General features: G+C 41.3%; 1 protein-coding gene across 1 annotated transcript in view; it reads right to left on the bottom strand.

The window, feature by feature from the left end:
• Positions 1-22,054, bottom strand: part of ZBED1 (zinc finger BED-type containing 1) — a 195,816-nt gene that overhangs the window by 11,648 nt on the left and 162,114 nt on the right. Inside the window, exon 6 of the mRNA XM_077146248.1 lies at positions 10,027-10,234. Coding sequence (XP_077002363.1) covers positions 10,027-10,234 — 208 coding nt within the window. The remainder of the gene's footprint in view (positions 1-10,026; positions 10,235-22,054) is intronic.

Genomic DNA, 22,054 nt, shown 5'->3' with positions numbered 1-22,054 from the left:
GGCTCCTCTTGATGCTGCTGCTGTGTTTACTTGCTGTATAAGTATCTTACTGAGTCTCTGTCTTCAATTTTGAGCAGTATCTACCTAGAACTGGACTTGCCAGATGTGACGGCAGTATCACTTTTAAGCGATAGAGAAATGCCCCTCACCCACCACTCTACCAACTTAAAGAACACAAGGTATTACGAAGAGCTAAATCATTTTCAGAGTGCATCTTCTGTTCTTTAAAGACTTGTTTTTAAGCCACGTTATGTTGGTTCATTTGTCCCAGCTGGGTGGATTCCCAAGAGAACTTCTCTTACCCGAAAAATTGCCATTAACACAATAGAACTTCCTCAGGTCTCACTTTAGGGGGCTCAGAACTTCCAGGGTATCTTCAGCCTGTGGCTTCATGCTGGACCATACTCTTGGCCAAGCAGAGTCTAGAGTGGGGGTTCAGACACTTAGTGAGCTTCAGAACCCCCCAGGGAGCTCAAGATTGTCGGGCCCCACCCCAAGTTTAAAGATCTCAAGAATCTGCATTTCTAGTTAGTCTCAGGTGAAGTCGATGCTGCTGGTTGTGGCAAGATGCTTTGAGGACCCCCTGTTCAGTCCAGGGGTTGGTCAACTACAGCCTGTCTCTCTCTGTATAAGTCCACACACCATGTACTCATTGGAAGTGTACAATCACTGGTTCACAAAATCATCATGTAGCTGTGCATTTATCATCACAGCCACCTTTTTCTTTCTTTTTTGTGAAAAAGAACACATATACAAAAAAGCAATACATTTCCAAGCACATCACAACAATGAGCTGTAGAACAGATTTCAGAGCTTGGTATGGGTTACAATTCCACAATTTTAGGTTTTTACTTCTAGCTGCTCTAAGGTACTGGAGACTGAAAGAGATATCAATATACTAATTCAGCAGTCACATTTGTTTGTTAAACCCTATCTTCTCTATATAGCTCCATCATCACCTTTGATCTTTCTATCCCACTCTTTAGGGGTATTTGGGCTATGCCATTCTAACTTTTTAATGTTGGAAGAGACTGTTAATAAAATTGGGGTAGGGAGATGGAACTATCTGATGTTCTGGAGAGGCTGGGTTAGGTTTCAGGACTTCTCTGGTCCAGGGACCCATCTGGAGGTTGTAGGGTTTGGAAAGTTACCCTAGTGCATGGAACCTTTGTAGAATCTTATATATTGCCCTAGGTGTTCTTTAGGATTGGCTGGAATGGTCCTGGTTGGGGGTTGGCAGGTTATGACAGGTAGCAAGGTCTACCTGAAGCTTGTGTAAGAGCAACCTGCAGACTAGCCTCTTGACACTATTTGAACTCTCTCTGCCACTGATGCCTTATTTTTTACACTTCTTTCCCCACTTTTGGTCAGGATGGAATTGTTGATCTCATGGTGCCAGGACCAGACTCATCCCTGGGAGTCATCTCCCACGCTGCCAGGGAGACTTTCACCCTTGGATGTCATGTCCCATGGAGTACAGAGGGCAATGGTTTCACTCACAGAGCTCCATGGCCTATTTTTGTACAGCTAAGAATCGTTTTTATGTTTTTAAAGGGTTGTAAACACAACACCACAAAATGAGATAAAACAAAGAACCACGTGCCAAAGAGACACGGGGCCACAAAGTACAAAATTTTTACTATCTGGCCCTTTGCAAAAAGTGTTTGCCAATTTCTAGTTTAGACCAATGAACTGTCCCTTCCCAGTTGCGTTAAATTACTTGCCCTTGTGCAGCTCGAAGTGCTGTGTGTTCTGGCCCTTTCTCAGAATAAGGAAGGTGATTTCTGGTTTCCACATGCTGGGGAAATGACACTGTAAATGATGCTCCCTCTGGCATAAATAACAAATCCTATTTTCTCTAGGGCTTTAAAAAGCAATAACCCTTAGTGACTGCCAGGAGGACAAGACGTTGAAAAGAATGGAGCTGAGTCCATGAACTGAGTGTGTTGGTTTTAACAGGGACAGCAGAATCTGCAAAGACCCTGAGAAGGGGGAGGTCTGGGGAGGGAGCGTGGTGTACTTACAGTTAAACTTCCCCTCTGCATGAAGCTATTCTTAGATGTGGAACGTTTGGGGAGCTGGAAGCTAAGGAAGTAATTTCCATTCAATTCAGGACAACACATGTTTGCTAAATGCTCACCAATATTTTGTTGGCTCTTGGGGAGATGAAAGACAATTTTAAAAACAGTCGCCCCTACCTAAGGCTTTGTAATAGGCAAGGGTGGTGGGTCGATGGTTGCCTTTGAGCACATGAAAAAAATAATAAGTAATGAACTAAATAGAATAAAAGCTAGAATTAGAGAGCGTTGAATACAGCGCCAAGCAATGTACAGTTGGAGGGAAAAATGAATGCCTTATAATTACATAATTACATAGGGCTGCAGAGTTTTGGAAATGTTTTCACATATATTATGTCAGTAATTTTCACAATAATCCTATGAGATGGTTATTATTATCAAGAATTAACAAATTAGAATGAAGAAGAGGGGCATGAGAGAAGGAGGTAGGTGCTATCTTGAATGGTGAACCCCAGTTCTGCCAAAAAGCCTGATGACCCCCCTCCATTTCCTGTCCCCTCCAGCTTCCATCCAGACGATGTGGCTGCATCGTCATGCCCCGGCCTTCATTTTGAAATCAGAATAGCCATCCCCATCCTTTTCTGAGCTGCAGCCCCTTTGGCACGTCAAGGTGGAGCCCCTACCCAAACGCCCTAAGGTCAACCTTGCGCCCACATATTTCCTCAGGCTCTATCTCTTTAGTGCCATCTTCCCAAACTGTCCAAGCCAAGAGCCCCAGAATTATCCTTGAATCTTTCAACTTTCTTTCCAATAACGAACCAATCCCTCCCAATTGTGTCTGTGCAAACCATCTCCATGGTTTCCAGTCCCACCTGGAGCACCATCACGGTGTCTAACCAAACTTCTGGGCCCGTCCCACCTCCATGCCCCTTCAGTCCATCAGCTGCTATGTGGACTGGATGAAGCTACTCTTGATGCCTCCTTGCCTATGTGTAGTTCAACTAGCATCCTGGGAAACAGTGAGGGCTTAATGTCCCAAAGTGTTCATGGCATGGAACAGGTGAGCTTGTTTCCTGTGCATCTGGAATGGTGCTGTAATGAACATCACTGATAAAAGGGATGCTCAGATCATTTCTGGTGTCTGCGGTTCAACTGGGTGTTTGGACCACCTCTTCTTCACTGTCTTGGGAAGGGAGGGTTTCCCACCCTAAGGTAAGTGTGTGCTTGAACCCCCTCCTCTTCACTCTCTCAGTGAGGGAGGTTTTCCCACCCTAAGGTTAGTATGTGCTTGAACCACTTCCTCTTCACTCTCTCAGTGAGGGAGGTTTTCCCACCCTAAGGTTAGTATGTGCTTGAACCACCTTCTCTTCACTCCATTGGTGAGGGAGGGTTTCCCACCCTAAGGTTAATATGTGCTTGAACCACCTTCTCTTCACTCTCTTGGGAAGGGAGGATTTCCCACCCTAAGGTAAGTGTGTGCTTGAACCCCCTCCTCTTCACTCTCTCAGTGAGGGAGGTTTTCCCACCCTAAGGTTAGTATGTGCTTGAACCGCCTCCTCTTCACTCTCTCAGTGAGGGAGGTTTTCCCACCCTAAGGTTAGTATGTGCTTGAACCACCTTCTCTTCACTCCATTGGTGAGGGAGGGTTTCCCACCCTGAGATTATGGGGATGACCACGCACATTGGATCAGACAGAGGAGAGGGTCAGCTGTTTATTCATCACACAGACTCTCAGTCTGGGCAAGGAGGTCACTGCATACCACATGCAGTCACCCAGAGATTCTCTGACTCTGGGTCTCCGGTGTCCCCCTTTTACTCATAAGGATCCTTGGGATTAGATTGGGCCTACCCAGATCATCCAGGAGGATCTATCCATCTCAGGATCCTGGGCTTCCCCACATCTGCAAAATTCCTTTGGCCATTGTGAGGTCACAGGGTCACAGGTTCCAGGGATTGGGACATGGAAGCCTTCGAGGGGCCACTCTTCAGCCATAACATATTGGTCTCTCCCTACACTGGAATATTATATCTAGACATCAGGTACTGTGAAGAGGAGTGAGGGGTCCAGAAGTAGATGTCACGTCTAACTCTGAAAATGCATGGTCTCAAAGATGTTTCCTACTAGCAAAATGGTTTTGTTGCAAAGGTATGTATTTTAACTCTTTTGAAGGAGCATGTAGACAATTCCAGAATCACCAGTAGTTACTGGTAATATCCTTAAACGCACATGTTGAGTACCTAGAAATATTGTCCGAATTAAAAAAAGACTGAAAGAGGGAAAAAAAGGAAAGCACTGCAACTGACAGAAGCTATGACCAAGTTATGGGTGCCAACAGGTCAATGTATTTTTCAGTAGGTTCCAAAAGGTGTCAATAGGGTCATATAGTTTTCAAAGATGAAAATTGAAAAATTTAAAGAAGAAAATCAAAACGCATCCAAAGAGTGTGAACTGATGAAAAAAAAAATCACAGATATACCTCTAGAATGAGCAATATTGCTTTTGACGGCCAAAGGACCAACTCTCATTCGTTCTTTACAGTTCCCTGAATATAAGCCAGCATCCTCCTTACTCTGATTCAATTTGTCATCCATTTAACAAATATGTACTGAGCGCCTGATCTGTTCCACACACTAGAATAAGGATGCAGCATGAACAGAACCTGGCAGAGTCTCTGTGTTCATAGGACTGACACCCTAGCCAAGGAGATGGACAGAAAAAAATATTTAACAATATGGCAGGCAGTGAGATGAGTCAGGAAGAGAAAATAAAACATGATGAGGTGAGTATGAGTAGTCAGGAGATGGCCACTCTTCAAAGGTGTTTTTTGACTCAAGGAAGGGAAGGAATAAAACACATGGATACCTTGTGGAAGAGCATGTCATTTGGTGGGACAGGTACATGCCAAGTCTTGCAAGTGGAATGTCCTGCAGATGGACTGGTTGACATGGAGACCACTGCTGGCCATGCCAAGACCATTTCAGTGGACCAGTGGGGACAGGGACTTGGCTGGGTGGTTCCAAGAGAGAACGGGGGATGAGAGAGTGGACACAGTGGGTTTGGGATTCAATCCCTGCAAGAGGTTTTATTGCAAGGAGAGAGTAGAACAAGGGGACAGTTCCTAGAGGACCATAAAAGGTCAACTGAGGGTGTCTTCAATTTTTAAAATGGAATTTACAGCAGCATGTTTGAATGCTGATGGGAATGATCCAGTTATTCTGGGGAAATTGGTGATACAGAGGCAAGAGGGAAGGACAACTGGGCTGTGTCCTTAAATTGGTTAATTAAACCTGTTACCCACTCAGTACAACAGTCAAAGATCCAATCCCCAATTCATTAGAGTCCGACCAAATGACTGACTTAAATGAATGTCTAACCAAGAATCACTAGTCAGAAAGTTTACTGTAAAGCAGGCATGGTCTACACTGAATATCTGCTCGTTTTAATGGAAGAACTAATAAAATTGCTTGAAGGAAACTTGGGTGGTATGCTAAGAGCTGTGCATGAGGGCCAGGTACACTGGAATTTACAATCACGCTTGTACATGGCACCCAGTGATCATGACACAACAGAATTGGACGTGACAACTCAATGACATGGCCCGATGGCCAGAGAGAGGCACGTTTTCTGTACTCTCGTGAACGGCCCCTGAAAATCTGCACTAGTTCTGAGCCTTACACAATATAAAAATAGAGACTGGTTTGTAAAGGGGACAAACTAAGCTGCTTCTCTTTATAAATAAATGTAGAAACTGCCAAGTTTCTCTTCGGCTACTAACTGGTTTGACCAAGTTCATGGCCGAGCGTCTGAGGGTCAAGTCCACAATTCCTGATGAGGTATAGAATAGAGATTTTCGAGTGACATAAAGCAATGCCATTCAATGAAATGGACCCACAGAAACATCTGCAAGTCACACAAATTCCTATCAGGGATCACAGGGCATGTTCTCACCATTGCTACAAATATGCACACACACAAGAAAATCGTAAATATACATCTGTCATCATAAAGACAGCTTCATAGTCTACTGCTTTTATACTCCTTTTTTTAACTTTTACATCATTTGTACTTCATGCTAATGAATATTCTACTATATGATTTTTAAGTTTCCATACTTGTTTTCTCCTACATGCGAAAGCACTATAACTCAGCACCATGGGGTTATTTCTTAACCCAAATTCACAGATGATGATCAAAGGATTAAAAATTATAACCATTCATTTCCTTTAAGTTCCACCTTGGTTTTAGAAAAATAAAGAAAAAATGTGTACTGCAGTCTACGTAGGCTGAAATCATTTAATAAGGATTCATGGGATGGTACTGATCTCCTGTAGACGAGGGTTGGGTATTTTGCTGCTGAAAGAATATCGAATTTGAGAAAAGATTATGAAATTCCTTTGAGGAATTAGAGGATAAAAAACGAGCTGACAAGAAAGCAAACTAAGACGGGCGCTCATTACGCTCTGAAAAGAGCCCAGGGGGACAGTTGCTTCCATCAGGGACTCTCCAATGGAATCAGGGACAATACAAAGAAAGGAGAATTAGTGGGCATTCTAATTAATCCTAAAACTTATCCAAGGGGGAAGGCTGTCAACACAGACTCAAGAAGAGGTGGAAAACTAGAAGGAAGTGATACGCGTTACAGAAAACGTGAAAAGCCAAAAGGATTACCCTCTTGAAAAAAAGAGAGTTTTCCGAAGGAAAATTGCTCCGATTGTGAAATGCAGACACTTCTCATGATGTGTCGACTATTCTGGAACAGAAAGGAAGAAAACAGAGATGAAGAAAGTCTTCCCAATTCTTTCAAATCATCACGGCTGTAATGTACAAATGCATCGAAGAAACACAGAAAATAAATCTATAGTTTCTGGATAGATATTACTGCAAAAGTTCTCTGCAAAATGGATAGGGAACCATATTCCACAGTGCATTAGAGAATAATGCAAAAAAAAGACAGCCAGGGTCATTCTAAGGATTGTTAGTTTGGGGATTATGCTCATTCAAGTTATCCAAATCATACGTTAAGGAAATGAAATAGAATTCTCCCTCCAGACCAGGGTTGGCATCTTCTGTAAAGAGTCAGACAGTAAACATTTGTGGCTTTGTGGGCCAAATACTCAATACAGCTACCTAACTCTGTTTCTGTAGTGGGAAAGCTACGGTAAGACAATATGTCATCAAACATGTGGTCCTGAATGCCAATAAGACTTTAGTACAACAAGAGATGGCAGGCTGCCCCAGGGGTCCCAGTTTGTCCTACTCTAGAGAGCTAAGAGTTGTTTTGTTTTGTTTTTTGGTAAAACTCAGCATCGATGTATAGTTAAAATAATCATATACAGTAGAGTTTATGATCAAATGCAATATGCTAAATACATATATATATATTTATATATATGTATGTATTCAGATATATTGAGAAACATGAGATTCTCATTCCCCCCTCCCCAAATAAAACAAATAAGATATTGGGGCCACCTATATGATCTTTAATTTAATGTTCTTAATGAAGTTTGCTTATGGAGTGGATAAGGATAATTTTTAAAGAGGCATAAGTGTTGGAAAGAAGGAGGCAATCTTGTTGCTGTGTGCAGATTACATAATCATATAGCTAAAAACTCCCTAGGAATTAATTGGAAAATTATTAGAAATAAAAAGATGTCAGTTATATATATATAAAATCAATTATATATATATAAGCAGTTATGTGGTCACATGCCATTTGAACCAGAAATAATGAAAAAAATTAGTTCCAACTCATAAAACAAAGGATTCACATGTAAGGTAGTTCAAAAATAGTTATGAATCAAGAAGAGAAAGGCTGAAAGTTCCCCAGGAAAATGAGAAAAGGTCATGGTTGGACATTTCCAAGAAGTCACATCTCAAGTTCCAAATAATTATATGAGGAGATGCTCAGGTGCAATGGCATTCGGGGAAATGCACATGAAAATACAACAGATTCCATTCACACGTTCCAGTGCTATTCATAATAGGCCAAAAAATGGAAGCAACACAAGCATTCATCAGCAGGTGAATGAATCAACGAAATGCATCCATACCGTGGGGTATTACTCAGCCATAAAAAGGAACGACGAGACCATGTGACATTATGGACTGAAGACATTCTGGTCAATGAAAGAAGCCAGATGCCAAAGGGCAAATATCGTACGATTCCGTGTTTACCAAACATCTAGAATAAGCAAAAGAAAAGGGACAGAGAGTAGATCGGAGGTTTCCAGGGAACGGGATGGTGGAATGGAAAGTAATTGGCAATGGCCAAGAGGTTTCCTTTTGAGGATTTGATGAGAATGTTCTGGAATTAGAGAGAGGTGGTTGGTGGCACCACACTGGAAAAGTGCTAAGTGCCCTGATTTGTTCGCCTACAAGTGGTTGATTTTGTTATGTGATTTTCACATCAAACATACAAGTGTGCGGTAGATACCATTTCACGTGCTCCAGGATCGAACAGGATGAGCTTGACAAGAGTTGGCGAGGACGGAAAAGTCTGACAGTCATAAGTGCTGACAAAGATGTAGACCAACAGAAGTTCTCAGGACTTGAAATGGATACAATTATCTTTGGAAACCGAGTGTATTTTCTGGAATGCAGGAACACATGCAAGCGCTATCGTTCAATTGCCACGGCCTGGTATATTCCCTGGAGAGGATGGAAGGTGGACCCAGGATATTTGCAACAAGACGGGTGGTGATGCCAGAGAATGGGGAATTGTTCAAATGCCCCTTACCAGGAGAACAGATTAAAATGGATAACCTCCTTCTACATGCAAGGACACGGGTAAATCTCAGATACTCGATATTGAGAAAGGGGAGCAAACCAGGGGTATTTCTCCATGGGTGTCATGATAAAAATATTCACGCTAACCTTTCAAGAGAGGGAAATTTATTATGTGAAACAAGGGAATAAAATAACACTCACAGCGATATTCAGTGACCCTATTGTGATAATCGGAGATTAAATTGCAGGTTTGGAGTTTATTTAGCCTTTGTCTTACACAGAGTTGAGATGGACTGAAGGTTGATTTTTGTTACGATAATTACAGTTGTTGGGAAAAATGGACAACGGCTCCAATGCACCAAAAAGAGAGGCTGAGTAAATAAATCAACAGATTTGCATGACACACGATTACATGTGATTCCATTACGGCTAACACAAATTTGGAAGGATCACACCCAAAGAGAAGGACTAGGTGTGTCTGGAAGGTGGGTTCTAGGTTGGATTGGAACTCCCTGTCTGTAATTTCCACATAATTGAGCATTAAAACTATCTTCATTGGGATGAGGTATGTCTTGATAATCCTGTTGTGTTTAGCTTCTCTTAGTTGTCCCTCACCCCATTTCAGGGTGGTTTGCCCAAGCCCTGGGAACCTCCCTCCCAGATTTTGTCAGAACTTCTGCTGTCACCCTGGTGCCTGGAGACCCTAGGGCAAGCGGGCAGCTAAAGCTGACGGGACTGGAAAAGGACCAACCCTTTAGCCCTACCACGAGCCATCTGGCAGACCCTGCAGGGTCGGTCCCTGTGTTGGAGAAATTTGCCGTCTCCCCTTGTCCATGAAATGCAGTGGCAGAGAATGCGTGTGCAGGTGTCTAGCAAAGGGCAATGGCTCATCATGGACAAAGGTGTGCAGTCCACTCCGTAATTCCTGACCGAGGGGCAACACTGATGTTACGGGGTGTCCATTGATGTAATGAATCTGTATGCCTCTGTGCTCCCTACCCGTCACCTTGTTTGGTCTTTAAACAGCCAGGGACCCCTAAGAGGGTTTTGTGACCCTCCCATAAAACAGGATCCTTTGACCACCATCAGACATTTCAGCTCTGAGATCAGGAGAGTGCAGACATGGCTCCACCTCAGAGCGCTCAGCTTTGCTTGAACCCAGGGACAGCGAGTATGCAAAAGTGGGCACAGGGTGCGTGGGGGAGTGGGTCCACCCGTGGCGACATTTGTGGCTGTGGATTATGGACATGGAACCACGAGGACACAAGGGCGACCTACCTTGAACAACAACCAGCCTAAGAGCCACTTGACCAGTCGTGTACCCCAGAAGACGTGTCGGTAGAGATCCGTATTGACCACCCCAGGATCTGCCACATTGGATGTCACGTGGCTGCCCTCAGAGGCCAGCAGGTCTTGGAGGTGGTAGGAGAACAGGACAAGAGCAAGCTTGCTTTGGGCGTAGGCTCTGTGGGGCGAGTAGTGATGGCTGTAGGGGAAAGAGGAAGACAGGGTGAGAGTGGGGTTGGGTCCTTCACTGTGCCATGACCCCTGGTAGCTGCTTCCCCTTGACCCATGAGTCACTTAGCGATTCATTTCCCAACATGAGGGACTTTCAAAACTCTTATTTAGATATATACCTAAACCTAAAATTACTGTTTTCAACCATCATTAAGTGCCCAATTCAGTGTTGCCCATTGCATTCACCCATCACCTTCATCCAATACCAAAACCTTTCCATCATCCCAGTGAGAAACTCTGTGCCCATTAAGAAATAATTTCTCATTCCCCACCAGCCACCAACCCCTGAATTCCTCAACTCTTGCTTTCCGCTTTGCCTATTCTGAATATTTAATTAATTTTAAGTGGAATCATGTAATACTGGCCCCTCTGTGTCTGACATTTTTCACTCGGCATAATGTCTTCAAACTTCCTCCATGCCATACCATGTATTGGGACTGTTCCTTTTTCATGGTTGAATACTATTCCATTCCCTGGACCACATTTTGTTTGTCCATTCATCTGCTGATGGATACTTGGGTTGTTTCCACATTTTGGCTTAACTGTGGATAATGCTGATGAGGACGGGGGCGTACAGCTGTCTCTCTGGGTCCCTGTTTTTAACTCTTTGGGGTATTTATGTAAGGACTGGGATTGGTAGTAATTCTGTGTTAAAGTTTTTTTGAGGAACTACCAAACCGTTTCCCACAGCGACTGCACCATTTTCATTGCCACCAGCAATGCCCAAAGGTTTCTGTTTCTCCACAATCTCACCAACACATGTGACCTTAATTTTTTTTTAAGTAGAACACGTCTTAATGGGTGTGGAATAGAATGGGGGTGATCTTTTTGTTAAAAACTCCCAATAATTGCAGTGTGATCAGACACTGTGGCTTGAGCATCTTACTCATTGTTTTAAATCTGCTGATGCCTTTACTTATGGCTTAAGGCATGGCAATGTTTGCAAACACTCTGTTTCCATCTGAGAAAGATGCACAGTCTCCATTTCGGGGATGTAACGTCTACAGATACCGATGAGCTTAAGACCATCAAATGAGTTCTTCACATCTCTAGACCTTATTGAAGTTTTGCTTGTTTGAATTTCCAATACTTGGGAAAAATGCATTGACATGTCCCTGTCTGATGGTAGAATTACTGGTTCTCTCTGTCGATTTTTGCATTATACAGTTGGAGACTATTTTATCGCATGCCTAATACCAAAAACCATGAGACCTTTATGGTAAAGCATACGTTTTGCCATTAGAAACTCACTTTCTGCATCCCTACAGTACATTTTCCCTTAAAACACATTTTCCCTGGTATTACTATAACCCCAGAAGCTTTATTTTAGCTTGATGTGCCTGATGCGTTATTTTTTACCTTGCTTTCAACCTCAGTAGCGTCTCTCACAACATTAGAAAATCCATAAATGTAATTCACCACATTAAGGGCTTAACACATGAGTGGATTAAAAGAAAGAAATCAAGCAGCTATCCTATTAGATGCGGAAAAAGCATTAGCTAAAATTCAATAGCTCTCCATGACAAAGACTCTTACTAAATAAGAAAAGATATTTGAAATAAGTCAACTCAATTTTGACCTGAATGATTAAAACATGTGGAAGAAGGACATTTCTCCAAAAAATGCTTATAAATTTTTTTTAGAAATGATATAACAATGAAACAAATATAGAAAACAGTGTAAATATAAATGGTGTAATTGAGATAGATAGCCTAGTATGGGTTCTTTAATCATCTTTCCTTCTCCCATTTACACTAGAAAACTCTCAGATAGGAAAAGGGACATACCAAGAAATACACAGCAGATCACAAAATAATGACCACATAAAAATACTATATGCTTTCTACATTGACGTATTTAAAGCTTGTGATCAAAGAGCCATAGCGATAACACATGCCTATTCTCCTATAAAGCTGTTAACATTCAAAAAAAAATCATAATTTTCAATGCTGAGAGGATAGGGACATTTCAGAAAAAATAAAAGGCAAGTGTGTGAATCTGTAAAGGAAAGCATCTTCCTGAAAGACAGTTTGACAGTATGCGTCTAAATCTTTAGCCACGCAAATATTCTTCAATTTAGGAACCCCAGTGTTAGAAATTTATCCCGAGAAAATAATGTGAGTGTGCTTTTAAAAACTCCTTTATGCTCAGAAACAGGAGCATGCTTTATGAATAAGAAAAAAATAGAAGTGATTTAAATATTAAAATGAGATTTACTGAACAAATTATTGAGCAGTCACAAAAGGTCCATTTTAAATCATGCCTTCAGGATTTATGGCTGAAGCAGCATCCATTCTCACAGTTCCAATTTACGTGGGCAGGGAGCCCTTTCTGTTTGCTTTTAGGATGACCTGTGCCCCAAAAGCCAGCATGGAAGGAAGGACGCCACGTTTGGGGCAGAATAGCAATCATTTGCGATCTCTGGGACGTGGTGATTCTCTTTTACCTTATTTAACCCAAAGATGAAAATGGAAGAGTGGTAAAATCTGAAAGCTTGCAACCAACCTGCAGTTGAGATATTCTGGAAACTCCCATTTTTTAGACAGCACGCTAAGATGGTGTGATTTGCAATCCCCTTCCCACCACCAGGGAAGTTTGGGTCATAACCCTGGCTCCAATTCAGGTCCAGTCTTTAATTCTTCTTTGTTAACATATCCCCATGCTGGGGCATCGTGCCATGACACGTGATGAGAAGCCGCAGGGAACATCTGAGGTGTGGCGAGAGCTCCAACTGATGTATACTGGAAAAGAAAGCTCAGGGGACTGGCTTAGGAATTGGTGGGGCTGTTTCATTAAGAGGTGAGAAATGAGGAGCTTGTCACAGAGTGTTGGCCAAACCTCCCAACCCTTTCACCCTCTTTTGGGGTAGAAAGACTGAAGACTCTTAATGTCGAGACTGGAGGAACGAAGACAAATGCAGAGAAAGTGGAGAGGGAACTTCCCTCCCTTGATCCAAGAACTACAACCCTTCAAGTCCTGTCCACAAATGTTCTTTGTGCAAATGCGTCCTTTCTTCTCTCCCCAGGGGAGAAGGGGAGGCAACAGAAAGAGGGAATTATTCAGTGGGGGGAAAGAAAAGAGTGAGCTTTCGCCTTGGCATCAGGGTCATTTAATATCATTTATAAGTCAGTGTGGCCAGGCCATTGGACCCCATTATTGGGTCAAACTCGAGCCTAGATGTGGAAAGGTTTTTGTTAGATGAGGTTAATATCCGTTATCAGTTGCCTTTAAGTAAAGGAAGTAAACCTGTGCAAGGCAGGTGGGCCTTGTCTAATCAGGGGAAGACCTTTAAACAAGAACTGAGGTTTCCCAAAGGAGAAGAAATTCTGCCTGGAGACTACAAAGCCAACTCCTGCTGGGTTTCCAGCCTGCTGATTTGCCCTACAAATCTCATATATGTCAGCCCCCACAATTGTGTGAAACAGTTTCTTAAAGTAGATCTTTTATATATATATATTCTATTGGCTATTTCCCTGGAGAACCCTGACTGATACAAAAATAATGCACAACCATTGAGTTCTGAATTACTAGTGTCGATTTGGGAGGAAGAGAAATCACTCCTAGAATGAATCAGAAACATGCAGATATCTCAGGAGTCAATTGATCGGCTATATAATTATGGCTTTACATGGTAGCATGGAGAAGAGAGAAATGAAATTGTTAAAAAAAAATACTATGTAGAAAAAGTCAATACACTCCTTTACGGGAAGGGAAAATAAGTCCAAGAGAACAAGTAATTTTAGGAGAGGCACTCTGGTGGATTTAAGGATAAAGAAATGTACACAGAGGAAATGGGAAAGAGCGAAGCAAAATAAACAAGAAGGCGCAATTCCCATTAAGGTTTGAAAAGAAAACCCCAAGGATTGGCAAAGCACTTGGTGTTGAAAACAGCAAAAGGGTTATTTTCAACATTAACAGAAAGAAGGAGGCATACAGAGAGACTCAATCTACATACTAACACAGAGGGGAAAGAAATTTGCAAAACATTACTGTTTCTCAAAATGAAGGTTACAATAAATCGCAATTTTAATCAATGTCAGAAACGGTGAAATCAAAACCGTACAAAAGTATTGAATAAGTAACTTGTTGACATGACTATTTAAAGAATAGTCTGAGGCTTAGCCAGAAACAAATGTAGAGAGAGCCCTATGGGTAGCCTATTTCCAGTTTTCAGAAATAAAAAGAAGGTGAATTTTGATTTAAAAAAAGTGGTAATGCATGTAACATGAAATGTGCCATTTCAACCAGTTTTAAGTGTACAATTAAGTGGCATTAATTACATTCACGATGTTTTAGTAGCATCAGTGTATTTAATACCAATTTTTTTCACCACTCCAACAAGAACTCTGCACCATTAAGCAAGAACTCCCCATTCTCTCTTTCTAGTCCCTGGAGACAACTAATCTGCTTTCTGTCTCTATGAATTTGCCTCTTTTGTACATTTCCTATACATGGAATCCTACAAGATGCAACCTTTTGTGTCAGGCTTTTTTCAGTCAGCATAATGTCCTCCAGCTGCATCCATGTTACAGCAGGTATCAGGACTTCATTTCTTTTTCGTGGCCGAATAGGATTCCATCGTTAAGTACAGACCATTGTGTTTATCCATTCATCTGCCGGTAAAAACTTGGGTCGCTTCCACTCCTTTGGCAACTGTGAATAATGCTGCTGTGAATACTGTTGTACAGGGATCTGTTGGAGTCCCTGCTTTCAATCCTTGGGGGTATACACTTACCAGATTGATTGCCGGGTCATATAGTAACTCTAGGTTTAACTTCCTGAGAAATAACAGTGTTTCCACAATGGCTGTGCCATTTTACGTTCCCACTAGCAGTGTGTCAGAGCTCCAATTTCTCTGCATCCTTACCAACACTTCTTTCTTTCTTTCTCTTTCTTTCTTTCTTTCTTTCTTTCTCTTTCTTTTTTTCTTTCTCTTTCTTTCTTTTTCTTTCTTTCTTTCTTTCTTTCTTTCTTTCTCTCTCTCTTTCTCTCTCTCTCTCTCTCTCTCTCTCTCTCTCTCTCTCTCTCTCTCTCTCTCTCTCTCTCTCTCTCTCTTTCTTTCTTTTCTTTCCTTCCTTCCTTCCTTCCTTCCTTCCTTCCTTCCTTCCCTCCTTCCTTTCTTCTTCTTTCTTTCTTTCTTCCTTCCTTCCTTCCTTTCTTTCTTCTCTCTCTCTGTCTGTCTGTCTTTCTTTCTTTCTTTTAATGGTAGTCACCCTAGCATGGTGGACTGGTACTTTTACTTTATTGTGGAAGAACTGTCTTTGGAACATAATATTTGCACTTCTGGGTATTCAGTGACGGAATTAATAATTCTTCAATGAATTCTTGATTAAAACCTTAGTAAAACATAACCTTAGAGAAGCAGCATCACATTCTAAATTGTGGCGAGCTTGCTTTCCTTTGTGGCAGGATACCAGGCTGGGATTTTATTACGACTGTATTTTTGGTGGATGGTGTATGGTTATTTCTTGGACTGAGGGGACTGGGTAGCCTGACCTTGCTTTGAGAGCTCAAAACCATGGGGTAATTCACTCTTGATCTTAGAGGGGAGCTGCTGAATGGGCACAGTCAGCAAGAGTCCCACCTTAGAGGAAAGCCAGGGATTTAGGAGGCCACACATTTCTGTGCAGTGAATGAACTTTTCAAGTTCCCTTTAAAGAAGAATTATTTTGCATATGCACACCTGCATAGTCTTATTTTAAAAATGTGCATATATAACACGCACATATGGCTTACATAGTGTATAAGGGAGTTTAAGTTCATAGCTGGAAAATTATAGCACCCGACATATACTTTGGGAGGACATTTTAAAGATAACATTAATTTTTAAATGTTATAAAGAAATGCATATTGGCTGTAAAACATTAAAAGCTCAAAGACTAAGGGCAAATCAAAACTAACCCCATATGTTGTACTAAACAATGATCATGTAACCTTTTGTGGATATACATAAAGATTAGTCTATTTTGCTGCATGGACATTTATAGAAAAATGGCTTCATTCTATAAGTGATATTTTTAAATCTGCTTTCGCTTCGTTTTAGTCAGCACAGCTCCTTTCATGGGCACAGCTTCTTCATTTTTGACAGTTGTGGAGCATTACACAATAGAGATTTATTTATCAAAGGGTCCTCTACAGTTGACTTTAGATATTCTGTGCATTTTTTGCTTGTTTTAGTATGAAACAACATTTTGAGATGTGGAAAAGGCAGCGAGCATTTTTAATTTCTTTAGGAAATTCTCTTACAAGAGCACCAGGTACTTGTAAGAATTCTGATACCTATTTCTCAAACTCTAAAAGCAAAACAATACACACTCCCCATCCGGTTAGAGGAACATTACTTTCTTAGTGCTTTGCAAATACTGAGAATTATCCTTTAAAAACTCCGCCTGCCCATTTCCAAGAGGCACTGTCTCATTGTTTTCACTACATTGATTTGATCGATATTTTCCCTGTTTTCCTGTTATATTTCTTTTTTTACGAATCAACCAAACGACTATTTCCCTATTTTTAAACTGAAGTGCTACTTTTTCCTCTTCTTAAGACCTATTAATATGTCAAAGACAGCAAATGTATTGAACTTTGAGCAATCATGCCTGCAGTATAAGTAGGAAACATATGTAAGTATTTAAACACTGTAAGGAGCCCTAGATTTTCTGCTTACACTTTTTAATGTACAGAAATTTTATTTCTTATACTTAAATCCACGAATTTTTTTTGAGGATGGGGAAGAAATTCTCCATCATAACACATAGGGCGTTTACATCTTAATTTTTAATGCATTGAATTCATTTAATCATATGGTCTTACTATTATCATATGGTGGGAGGTACAACCCCTTACCATAGTGGAGTAATTTTCCATCCTAACTTAGAGGTGGTTCTTCCATCAATTTTGTGCACTGCTTTGTCACATACCCTTGGCGTCCATGTGTTTTTTATTTTGCTCCATTGATTATTTAACTCTTCCGCAGCCAGGGTTCCTTTTCAGTTATGTTCCTCTGTACTTGCTACCAATTCCTCTCAGTATCAGTAACTCATTTCCCATGCATCCTTGAAAAACACAGATTTTTAGGACTATTTCCATGATTTTGTACTCTGCCAAATATACGAGAAATGGTCAGCACATATTCCAAATGGGAGACTAAGAGGCAATAACATGAATTATGGAAAAAATGTAATTCATTGAGTTTTTGACACAAGGAGCCCTGAATCTCGGTCTTATAAAAGCGTGCTTGATTTCCACATTTTCAACTTATTATATCAAGCATGATTTTCTTGTCGTTGGCGATCACCGATGGTTTATTATAAGGCATTCATTTCCTTGATGGATAATCCACGTGTGTATGTGTAATTTGAAGCAGACAGCTTCCTTTCACATTGATCAACAGGCACTATTAGCATTCATTACCCATCCATTTTGATAAGTACTTGTGCAGAGGAAAAGACAATCGAGCGTGTTATGCTAAATTCATATTAATGAGTTGCATTTGTATCCCTTACGTTTCAATTCCAAGATCTTAATGCATAATGACATAGCAATCGCAATTGTGGAAATCTCCTGCCCATAACCCAGTGTCCTGCAGGCACTTTTCTGAAGCTTATTGAATCTGATAAGGATGCATCTTTCAATCAGTATGACCAGCATCACATATATTTGCAAGGAAATAATACCTTGTCTCCAAATCGATTTTTTTCCTTTGACAACACAGAGCATAGGTTTTCTTGCTTCAATATTCGGATGTCTATGGAAATAAAGACCTTCCTCTAGCAGGAACTCAGAATGTTTTGAGCAAGCAGACACCTCTCTGCTTTTCCGCAAAGGGAAAGGTAACCCAGGAATTCTAGCCTCATGCAAACTGATTGATAGAAAAACAGTGATACTGTCAGCTGCCTGCCATGTGTTCCAGAACCCAAGATGAAGGTACTAAACATTTAGTGGAACTCACATCATGATAAGAGAGTATATTCATAATATAATATCCCATGATAGATGTTCTGCAGAATACTAATTCCACAGGATGTGCATATGTGCTTCTGATAAAAAAATATCGAACGGCGGTCCCAAGAGTATAGTAAGTTTGGGAAACTCAAACAAAACAGCCATTTTTTTTAGTATAAGACATGATCAAACTGCGACGGCCTCTGAATCTACAGAGGAAAATGGTAGAGAAATCGGATTAAGGAGATATCAATGGTAGATGGATGGACGGCGATCAAGCAGTCTCATAAGAAAAGGAAAAACAACTTGGGAAGAAACTCAACAATGGTGATGCTAGTTTCGCTCGAGGGAAGAGGAGAAAAGCAGTAAGGAGTAATTCATCCGGTGACCCTTGGAAAGGACCATCTAGCACCTGAGGACGTGAGGTCCTGGGGGAATGAAGTCTTGAGAAGCATGACAGTCCTTCCTAGGAGAAGACAACATAGGAAGTGAACCCACACTGCACCTGTGCAGATGAAGCTCCAAGAACCGGAGATTCTTCCCCTTTCCCACGAAGGAGCCTCATCCAGGGAGACGTGCGAACTTGCCAGCCAACACCAATCTCATCTTTCTGAAGGCTTTTGTAGACTTTCCCGCTTCGGGCCCGAAGAGGGGAGTTAGGGTGATGTGCAATGGTGAGCCTGTTCCCTTCTTTTCCCAGTGTGTCCTGGTGAGCTGAAGGTCAGATGATAATCAGGATGACCCGTTCCCAGGAAAGAGACAGGGGAGTCTTTCTCTGTGCAACCCACAGGCTGGAACCCAAGTTTCACAGAAGGCAGGCAGATAGAATCATGTCTTTGAATGGATAATACCAAGACAAGACTCATAGCAGGTGCTTTGGGGTGCCCGCAAAGCTAGATACTTATTTTCAGCAGCATTCCCCCAAAATCTGCAAGGTGTGTGTTCTCAACATGCATCTTACAGATGAGGAGACTGGAGGTCAGACAGCCACAGTTGCTCCCCAAAACTGCAAGTTTGCAGGCACTAGAGCAGCGAGTGCATGCACCACATGACCAAATCCAAAACCCAAAGGCTTCCTTTCTGTGAGTCCAAAGAGATAATTCTGTCTACATGGTGAACTTTTGCCACTTAAGAATAGTATCCAGGGCGGGCCGCGGTGGCTCAGCGGGCAAAGTGCTTGCCTGCTATGCCGGAGGACCTCGGTTCGATTCCCGGCCCCAGCCCATGTAACAAAAAAACGGAAAAACAAAATACAATAAAACAAGAAAATGTTTAAAGATGTTTCCCTTTCTTCCTTCCTTCCTTCTATCCTTCCTTCCTTCTCTCTGTCTTTCCTTTAAAAAAAAAAAAAAAAAAAAAAAAAAAAAAGAATAGTATCCAAGGGATCGATTTCCATCCACTGAATACTGAAACTGAGGTTGAGCGTACATGATTCTTAATCAGTTTTACCTGTCAGGAACATTTCTATCACAGAGGCAGACCAGACAAAATTGATCCTTGGAGATTTGAGGTTATGTTCATCTTCAAGATTCCTCAGTGAACACAGTGATTGGCAGTGCATGGCAATGCCTAGTCTCCTGAAAACTCAATCACTGCCACAATCTGAACCACCAAAGAGATGTCATTGTTGTTGGGTGTGTGTTTAAAGAACTTCACTAGAATAAAAGAGAAGAGCTTGGGGTTGGTGGAAAATCTCCAGGGGAAGAGAAGCTTAAAAATATCTCATACCCATGACTGTAATTTACCGTTATAGGCATACCATACCATGGGCTGTTTTCCAGAGATTATTTCATTCAATCTACATAGTACTTCATGTTGCAATTATAACCCCCATTTTATAGAAGAGAAAATCAAGGGCTAGATGAAAAAATGTTCAAAAATCATAGAGTCTGCAAATGGCAGAGACATGAAAGAGACTCTTTTATCCCAGGACTATGGCTCTTACTTGACTCTGACATAATATGTCTTAATAAGGTGAGTTGCATTCATTCAAACAATGAGGTGCATCCATCTCCACCAATGTGGGCATCAGGGGTCCTTACCCTTGCCTGCTCCCAGGCTGACTCCCCTCACCAGTCAAACTGGCGCCAGATTAGCTCTGGGGCTCCAAGAAGGGGGTACAAAAGCTGTGTTGACATCTGGCTGAATCTCTCCCTGCCTTCCCTTTCAGAGACAACTGGTAAACCATTGAAATCAATCTACACTCCATTTGACCCATGGCAAGAACTAAACATGAAGCAAGGTTGCCAGCATTGACGGGGCTTCAGAAAGAATTCACAGGTCTGGAAAGAGGTAGAGAGACCCTCGAAAGATGTGGAAAATGTACAGAACCACTATCCCTCACTTGAGCAGAAGAGGCCATAGTTGGCAGAGAGGCTCACTTTGGAATAAATTGGTGTTGCCCCAGCAAATAGTATAGATTAGTTGTTATTTGTCCAACACATTGTGACTTTCAGTGCTTTTAAGGTAAGAGGAAACCAGGGAGTTCCATGAAAGTATTTTCCAGGGAATGAGGATGTGAGTGGCAGTACCCAGAATGGAGTCCACTGGAGGACTTGAAGACCTCCGAAATCTGTGACCAGGGCTATGGGACACATAGGGCTGTACCTGGTGAGTATGAAATGTCATCTCAGTTTTACGGAAGGCATGAGGCATTTCAACTACACAAGCAAGGTTAGGAATGCTCTTTTACTCCAGGCAGCCTCCAATCCAAAATCTAGAGAGCATGCCAACAATGAGATCAGCCATCTATCCATTGTCCGCAGAGAACTGTCAAGGAAGATTATGCACCATACCACTGATAATCTTTCTAATCATTGGCTGCGCAATATTTCAGTTGCTAATTCATTTTGCCAAGCATAACTTGCCAAATATTAGCATCATACGATCAAAGATTATGCATTAGGGTTGTGCCATCATTTCTTCCCTGCTGATTAGAAATCTGTCTGATAAATGCAGAAGACGTCATTGACTTGAGAGTGACAGTCCTAGAAAATAATCTAGCGCTATGCATGAGTCAGTGTTTTAATTCCTGTTAGAAATATCACTCACATTTTCTGCTGCTCATGCTGGGAATTCTGGACAGAATTTTTAGGAAGACAAAATCTCCTTCTTATGTTTCTCTGCTTCCCCCTTCAAAAAGTAAATTGACTGTAAGAAGGGGTATTGTGGAAGGGAGAAAGTCATACTTGACTCTGCCTCCCAGGTATGGAAGGGACTCATAGGAATGAAGCTTGGGAGTTCAAAACATCCCATGTAACTGTTTGACACACATCTGACTGCTCAAGAGAGCCTGGTTAGTGGGTCAGCTCTTACTTTAGAAAGTTCTTCCGCAGAGGAAGTCAAAAATCCATTATACCCCAACCGTCCTTGCTAAGTGGGTGGGTCCCTGACTTCCTATTAGAAGCCTAGAGCACAAATCAAATCTTATACACCATGCCCATCTGTAGATTTTCATCAGTGTTATTTTTTCATCCACCAGAGTTAACAAACTAACTTGTAGTTGTTTTTCTTTTGTTCAAAGTCACTTAATGATACCAAAGAAATACAGGTATATCTGTTATTGAATTACATAATGCAAGCACATTGTAGTAAACTTGAGAAAAATAGTAAAACATAAAGACATGGGAAAAGTTATCCATAATCCCCCAATCAAAACAAACAACCATGAAAATATTTGTCTTTTATTGACCTATTTCTTAAAATTATAGCAATGCTCACAAATAGTTTTAACCTTTTAAGTTGGAGATTTTAGCCTGTTTACATTTAATGTAATTACTGTTGTGATTGGGGTTAAACCTACTCTTTTACTATTTGTTTTCTGTTTTTCTCATTTGCTTTTTTTGTC

Source organism: Tamandua tetradactyla, chromosome X (genome assembly GCF_023851605.1).
Source record: "Tamandua tetradactyla isolate mTamTet1 chromosome X, mTamTet1.pri, whole genome shotgun sequence".
NCBI lineage: Eukaryota > Metazoa > Chordata > Mammalia > Pilosa > Myrmecophagidae > Tamandua > Tamandua tetradactyla.
Note: the sequence above shows the minus strand (reverse complement) of the source record. Positions and strands in the feature narration are given on the sequence as shown.